Raw genomic sequence first — 8,598 nt, forward strand, 5'->3', positions numbered from 1 at the left:
CCTTAACCATATCCTGTTAAAGGTGCTTATCAGCAATAGCCATTGAAACAGAAAGAAGTTAAACAACAAGGAATAGGACGAGAGTTGGAATCAAAACCCTGGATCTGAATATGCTACACACCCAGTTGAGATCCATTTCTGAAGTTTACATCTACTTCCCAATGATAATCACTACCAATTTCTTCCAAGAGCCTGTGCCTGAAAGAACCAATGTGTTACAACACAGCCATGACCTAAATAAACCCCAAACAAATCATTCATCGTTGCAAAGCACCAGGACAAACTGGGACTTTCACAGAGAACAGTGCTGTTATAAACAACATCATACATAAAAAGGAAGCACAAAGTATGTACTGTAAGCTTTCATGAATTGTACACAAATAAAGCCTTTGATAGCTCTTGGAACACACTCTACATCATGATGTCTGTAGCTAGTAGGCTCTTTGTAGTGTAGGCTCCTGTTTTCTGAACCTTTGGACACAGGGATGTTTTTAAGTAGGCCAGAAAAAGGGACCCCCTTTCTTTCTTGTCCCCCACCCTGAATACCACTGTTCCAACCCCTCCCATGGCTTCTTAACCTTTTCCACATCAAATTCAAACTCCTTTTTATGAAACAGTAAGAAACCAGACACGTGGTGCTCATCCTGCTGACATCGATAGTCACATTTCCCATTAAAATCCTGCCTGTATCTACGTCTTTGTTTCTTGCGCCAGGAACAGGAGTTACACATAAACTAGTTTAAGTCATCAGAAACTGGTTTAAACCTGTAACAGAAGTTCAGTGCACATAAACCACTCTCAAATGACGAAAACCAGTTTAAAGATAAACCTGGTTGGATGTACTATCAGACTTAACGGATTTAGGTCAAATCAGTTTATGGAACTCCTCTCCCAGCTCCCTTCCTGGTTCAAGTTAACTCACAACCCCCCAGCATCCCAGGATGCTTTGCAGCCCTGAGCAATGCTGCCTGCTCCACTGGAGCAGGGACTGCCTTGGCTCTCTGCTTCCTTGCCCACTTCCTGCCTGTGTCCATCAGCCCATAGAGACAAGGAAACAGACCCCCAGCTCCCCCTGGCCAGGGTCTACACAGCACATGGAGGGAGGGAGAGGCCCTATGGCGTCAGCTTTTCAGACCCTGGCAGCCCTCTCTCCTCTCTAGCTGCTGATTGTTTCAGCAGCTGCCACAGAAAGGAGGGAAAAGAAGTCCTCCCAGCCAGGTTCATGACCTGCAGCTCAGCATGGGGGCACCAGTGAGCCCCTGCCTTGGGGAGCTTCCCTCCACCCCAGTCCAGGGTTCCTCAGCCTGGGCAGCCCTGGGGAGCTAAGGCAATTCTTCCACTCCTAAATCCTGCCCTAGTCCCTGCTAGTCTCAGGCAGCTCAAAGGAGCAGAGGGAAATTCTCCTGTTCTTCCACAGGTGGTTTTGCCTTAGCTGCTGTGAATCTAAGGCAAAACTAATGCAGGGGAGCAAAGGAATTTCCCTCCCTCCCTGGGCTATCCCTGAGACTAGCAGATAAGGCAAATGGGTGGCATTAAGAAGAATTCCCCCCAGCTCCTGGGGCTGCTCATATTTTACTATGCAGTATCATTAGGCAACTGTGCAGTAGCATCACTTAAAGGCATTTGCCAGTGCTACTGCGCAGTAACTCCAGTTCACTGTGCATTTATTTAATACTTGATTATACAAGTAACTAAATAAATGTGCGGTAACCACTGCACACTAGTGTCTTGTGTAGACACACAAATAATAAGTTAATAATAAAAAGCACAAGTGGCAATTACTGCCAAGGTGTAGTGGTGGGACCACTCCACCAAGAGTTTGTCAGAGAAGTAGCTTTTTATCTATGGAGACCTTAGTCCTGGTCTCATCTTAACTAAAGAGAAAAATACTTTCTAAAAGTATCACCTTAGTGTCCAGTGGGGAAGCATATGATGGAGCACATTTGATGTTCTCTGCTTAAGAGTTTGAGGTTTGGAAAAGCAAGGAATACCAAAGGTCAGAACTAAGGCGGAGTTACCAGAGTATGGCACAGCATATGTAATACTAATCCGATAATATTGTGCCTTCATACAAAATTTTCCAAGGGTTAAAACCCATCTACTCTCAGACAGAAAAATACATTTAGATTCTACTTCGCCTCTCCTGGGAAGAGATTTGAATTATTTGAGGGAACCCTCACAGAGTTACCCCAAACTATATCAGAAGTTTTACACAAGAGTACCTAAAAACTTGAGCTCACTGGGAACCAGAATTTCCATTCACTGACAAATTCAAGCATTTCATAAGAAAAACATTCAACTTGGATTGAAAAGCTGAATTTTTTTTTAATCCTACCAAATGACCCCTTGAACAATATATGGTGGGTTTCAATTTTTATTCATGCCATTTTTCTCATGTAAAACAAACATAATTTTTCCCTAAACAAGCTGCTAGAAATTGGAATGTGCATTATATGGGAGAAATACAGTAAAAAACAAATACTGCCGCTTGTAGGGCAAAAACAAAAGTAAAGTCTGCAGTGATCCACAGGGAGCAAAACAATTAGCAGGCTCAGCTTCCTAGATGCTCCTACTTGGTTACTTACTATGAGGAAAGATCTTTTCTTCTTCATTCTGCCTTTTAAAAATATGGTGCATATTTTATTCTGGGGCATAAATAAGAAATATATCACATTTTTTCACAAGAGTTTGTGTGGTGAAAGAGGATCATAAGAAATTTCCTTTGTCTGTGAATGGCTGTAAAGGACATTTCACAATAGGAAGCCCAGCACTCAGGACCATTGAAAGGTTGTTTTTTTCTCTAGCATTCCTTTAATTCCTTTAGGTTTGATTTTGTATAAAAAATTACATACAATATATGCAAAAAGATACTTGTATAAAACATTAACCGTAAAAGAAGAGAAAGTCTATATGAAATGAAATATTATCAAAATGCTTCATCTTTTCTTCCCCTGCCAAAAAAATTGGCCAAAGACACATTTCTCTGATAAAATAGGGATTTTTCTTTGTTTGCCTGCCTCTTTTAGAAGAGTTCTGGTACAGAGAAACGATGGGTAAAAGATCTGGAATCAGTGACCTAGGAAGTGCCTCAATCAGAAAACTTGAGAAAGATGGCATAACCTCTTCTTTTTCAGCTACCGGTATGCCAACATAAGGAATTATTTCTGATTTATTTGGATTAAAATAGGGAGTGAATTTTAAAGAGGGACAGCTCTTCTTGGTTAAGTCCCTGAGTAGATGTTCTTATTCCAGAATAGCAGCACCTTACTTCAAAGTAGCATAATCCATTAATTCATTCACAGTGTGCCTTCCTTTAATAGGGCCCCATTTTTTTTCTACAAGTGCATTAGATTTAGATAATAAATAATGAAACTTCTATACACTGAGAATTTACCACAACACATCTGAATGAAGTTGTTACTCCACTTTATTTTTGTAAGCACCATGGGATTTGGGAATTTTTAGATGCATACCATCAGAGCTCTAAAGCTTGTCAATTCATTTCAGATCGTAATGGTGCAATCTACAACAGAATTGCACTGAACATTGTGCTATCTTGTAAGATGAAACATTAGGCCAACTATCCTATTCTAAGATCCTTTTTCAGATCAAGTATCACTGTTTTCATTCATATTCCCTTGAGCAAGAAGTGAGTAAAAAAACCTCACCAATATACAGGCAGCCAGTTCAGATGACACTTAAGATGCAACAAAGCCTTTAGGGTGCATATGGCTTCCACTGAAACACTGCATAGAAATGAATATCATCCTGACTGTGAACCTGAGCCCAGGTCAGGTCCAGGTTGGATTTTAGCTCCTATTAATTCCTTGAATGCATTAATAATGCTAAATTGAAAAAACCTCATGTTAGGAATATTGTTGTCCCTATTCTAAATTTACAAAAAAAAGCAGAGACATCGGGGTGAGTTTGTGCCCTGGACAACAAACATACCTGATAAGATTTGAGCTCTAGTGTGCTGGAAGGGAGGCAGGGGGATCAAAACGTTGGCTACATGGAGTGGAATTGTGGCAGGATGCTGTAGCAAAGCAAAGTGTTGCTGCTAACAGTCATGTTAATCCTTCTCTGGCCCCACAACCACCGCAGATTTATATGGCAAGCAACGAGGCAAAGCCTTTCATTGGGTGGCAGCTGAAGGACCAGGGAAGGATTAATGTAGCTGCTGGTGATGTCAGCTCCCCTTGCAGCAGGAGGCGGCCTCCAGTCCACGCAGTGAGAGCTTGAAAACTCCCTGCCTCCATGTCCTTGACAAAGCACCCAGGGCTTGCCCCAGCTGCCCACCCTTAAGTTATGCTGCTGGCTGAAAATCAAAAAAAACCAACACAGTTAAATATCAAAAACAGCTAAATTCAGATTCTCTTCTATCCTTTTCCCCTCTTTTTCAGAAGAAAGTCACTTCTCTGAAGACTGGAAATGACACACAAAATTCTGACCGGATAGCTTGGTTCAGCCTACTACAGATTTCTGGCCCAAATGCCAATTTGAAATCCACAGCTTAGAAAGTTCAGAGATTTTTGGATCTGGTTTCTGCTTCTTGCCCATCTCTACTCAAGGCTGCTATTTTTTAACTGATAAATTACTACACCAGCAGGTTTTTGAATTTACATTTGTTTTACACACCCTTGGGTAGTAATTATTTACTCACTCTGTGAAAATAGTGGCACTTTCTTTAGACGTGCCCCTCACTGCTTCAGAATACCAGCCCTGGGAAATGCTCACAGAGGTCCTTTCATTTCCACAGTTTTCAATGCAAGTGAAGCAGTCCTGTGATTCATTCCCTGTATCATAAAGGGGGGTCTGGATTTCAGCAGAGGCTGGTGAGAAGAGGAAAGTTAGTAGAGGCATACCTCGTTTTATTGCGCTTTGCTTTATTGCGCTTCGCAGATATTGCGTTCTTTACAAATTGAAGGTTTGTGGCAACCTTCATTGTTGTCTTATTTTAAGAAATTGCCACAGCCACCCCAACCTTCAGCAACCACCACCCTGATCAGTCAGCAGCCATCAACATCGAGGCAAGACCCTCCACCAGCAAAAAGATTACGACTCGCTGAAGGCTCAGATGATGGTCAGCATTTTTTAGCAATAAAGTATTTTTTAATTAAGGTATGTACATTGGTTTTTTTTAGACATAATGCTATTGCACACTTAATAGACTACAGTATAATGTAAACATAACTTTTATATGCGCTGGGAAATCAAAAAATTCGTGTGACTCGCTTTATTGCGATATTCGCTTTATTGCGGTGGTCTGGAACCAAACCCGCAATATCTCTGAGGTAAAATTACAGTAACTAGGGTAATTCTTGGGTATGTAAAACTGCTTTTAAGGGCTTCCGAGTGGTACTGCTTCTGATCTGAGCCAGCATTTCCTCTTTTTGGAGCAGTGGTATATCAGAAGGAAAAATAAGGTCAGTTTTCAAAGCACTCAACCTTATTTCTGGCAGGTTATCTAGACTATCTAACTAAAGCTAATTTACAACAGGAGATGCCCACAACAGGAGCCATTAAGTCTAGCCAGTCCCACAGCTCTTTTCCCTGGACATCAGTTTGACAGAATTATGATATAGGAAGGCAGAGAACCACTGCTGGAAATGTAACACTGTTTGTCCCAGGAGATTTTTCTCTGCTCCTCTTACCTATTGAACAGTGAGCATTTTTTCATTATTGGTAAGGGGGATGAAAAAGAAATAATTCATAAACAAGAATAAATCTCAAGTAAGTAACTAAGTAACTAAAACATTTTTTTTCATTTCATCTTCAATTAAAGAAAAATGGATTTACCATCAAGGTTCTAATTAAGGTGGGATAACTGATATCATTTCCTGATGTTTTTCTCCCAGCTGGGTGTTCAAGCTATGAACAATGCTACCTTCCTAAGGGTAAAACTAAAATAAATGCACAGATAACATAAAACTGTAACAAATGATGTATTTGTCAAATTTCACCTTTTTTTCTATCAATAAGATAGATGTACATCAGGATGCCCAAATGTATACACCATTTAAAATTACTTGTGAATTTCTTCTGGAAGTTATGCTTTGTATTGATATAAACTTGCTAACAGTTGAATGACAGTACTGGTTATTCAGACTTCAAGATATCTGTTTGGGTCTTCGATAATTATATAAGACAAAGTCTACTATTTCTGTTCCCCAAATGGTCAATTTATGAAGCCAGCAAATATAGCAAGAATTTCATGATTCTGAATACTAAAATTGGACACAGAATTCAGAATTAATCATCATCATGAATGAATATATCAGAGAATTTTAATTGCCTGGGCAAACTGCAAAAAAAAAAAGTCTTTTCTTTCCCAAGCCTGTTGAGAAGCGAGTGATCTGAACTGACTAAATTAAGGAGCAGACCTTTTATATTAGTTTGTCAACAGCATTTTGAAGAAGTAAAAGTCAAACATGAACTTTCAGGTTTAACTTGTGCTCTTATTGAATAGTCATATTATAAAAACTAAAACAAGCCTAATACCAAAAATAACAAAAGAGAATGCAACCACAGCCCATTTGAAATTACTTTCCTAATTCAAACAATAAATCATCCTTTTAAAAATACATTATTTGCTCAGCTCTAGCTATTTCTCAGCTCAAACTCCAGATGATCATATCAGACACAGACTTCCCCTGATACGATTCAGAATCACTAGTACATGAAGCCCTGAAAACTGAAAGCCATGTATTTCCAGTTAAATTGATTTTCAATGCACTTCTTCTTTGACCCAATCTTCTTTGACATAAAGTATTGAGACCTCAGTGCTCATAAATCATTTTTCTTGGTGTAATTCTAACAGTCTACATAACTGATAAATGTTGTTAAATATTAACAAAGGACCAAAAGCATTTAGCTTCCTGACAATGCAACTAGGCATCCAGTGGGATTTTCAGGTTTTCAGAAACAGCAAGTTAAGGTCCTCACCTGCACAGGTACTTTTGAAAATCCTACTGCCTGCCCCTATCTAGCTCATATCTAGCACATAGTGTTTTAGTATACATAGTAGTAATCATTATTTAAGTTCCTAATGATGTCATTGGAGATTCCTTGGGATTTTCAAAAGCAGCAAGTTAGGGTTCTCACCTCACCTGCTCAGGTACTTTTGAAAATCCTACCATTTCCATCTGTCTTGGAAAAATATAGTTCAGTCCACACAGTGCTAATGGGAGTATTCACATTTTTAAGAAGGAAAATTTGCATGACCAGACCAAAAGTGTGTGAAAATGGGAAAGAAACATGAATACAACAAAGACAGTGAAAGCATTTAAATAATCTGTTTTAGACCACTCACCTGGTAGGGATACAAAGTGACCCCATTTGTTCGTGACAAGGACCAGGTGCCATCAAGGTACTGGTGAGCTTGGATAGCCACAGAGTTCAGGATGTTGCCATTGCTGGGGCTGGTGGCCATTTGCAGGCTGACCTTGGCTTGGTGTCCAGGGGAACCATTTTTCTTCTCTACCCCATTGATGATTCCAAGGCTATTGGGTTTCCCACTGTGCTTATTGGCAACAAAGCTTGTGTAATTAGATGTAGCATAGGGAGTAGGCACATATGCCCAATCTCTGGGCTGCAGGCTGCCCATGTGTCGGGAACCCACTACGGTGGGAATATTGGAGATGGGTGGAGGAGAGCCTGGAGAGGCATCATAGGGTTCAGTGTTGGCAGTCTGCTCAAGTGTCAGCACCATCTGAATGGCTTCCTGCTTCAGCTGGTTCAGGTGGGTAGCACAAACATCGCATCTATTGTCCCTCTCATTCCACGCCTTCCGAATAGTATTGGGAACTTGAAGTTTGTCATGAATTACTGAGGAGAAAGCCAGGTCCTGTAAACCAAGCAGAGAAAGGGAGGGGAAAATGTTTAATTGCAGTGAAATGTCACAACTCTTCATTGTAGGTTTCAAAAGTCAATTTATGTGATAAGCTTTAAAAGCAAACAAAGGCCATTAGATCCAGTGAAGCTCCAGCAGCAGCAACGTTAAACAAACATAAGAAACTGGGTTGTTCTCAGGAGAAAACTTACTTTACTTTTACTGATAAATGGCAAATATTATAATACCATCACAAGCTTTAGTGCATGGCAGAGAGAATGAATTAACCTGCTTCACCCCACTGCACCTCATTCCTAGCTTGATGAAATCAAGAGCAACCCCACTTAAGGCAAATGGCTGATAAAATATAAACCTTATCTGCAGATCAGTATTTGGCCCTTCAGAGCAAACACAGTAATTGGACACCAGAAAATAAATTATACCAAAATTTCAGATTTTTTCAGTTTTGAGGGTCCAAAATTGACCCATTGTGCACAAATATTTTAACCATGTTTTATCAAAATTGTTTTCAAATGTTATTTTACTCCCCCCAAAATAACACCTGTTTTTCAGTCAGAAACACCATATTAGTAACAAAATATTGTTACGGGGGGGCACACCTGGGCCAAGGGTTAGCAAGGATTTAGTTAGGGAGCTTCTGGAGGGGCTGGATATTTTCAAGTCAGCCTGTCCAGATGATCTCCACCCTAGAGTTCTAAAGGAACTGGCTGACGTCATTGCAAGTCCCCTGGCACGGCTTTACGAGC

General features: G+C 40.2%; 1 protein-coding gene across 1 annotated transcript in view; it reads right to left on the reverse strand.

Moving 5' to 3' along the window:
* Window positions 1-7,912, reverse strand: part of KIF26B (kinesin family member 26B) — a 450,408-nt gene extending 442,496 nt beyond the window's left edge. Inside the window, exon 1 of the mRNA XM_019526715.1 lies at window positions 7,313-7,912. Coding sequence (XP_019382260.1) covers window positions 7,313-7,912 — 600 coding nt within the window. The remainder of the gene's footprint in view (window positions 1-7,312) is intronic.
* Window positions 7,913-8,598: the final 686 nt, after the last annotated feature.

Source organism: Gavialis gangeticus, unplaced genomic scaffold (assembly GCF_001723915.1).
Source record: "Gavialis gangeticus isolate Ggan-Ray unplaced genomic scaffold, GavGan_comp1, whole genome shotgun sequence".
In the NCBI taxonomy this organism is placed as follows: Eukaryota; Metazoa; Chordata; order Crocodylia; family Gavialidae; genus Gavialis; species Gavialis gangeticus.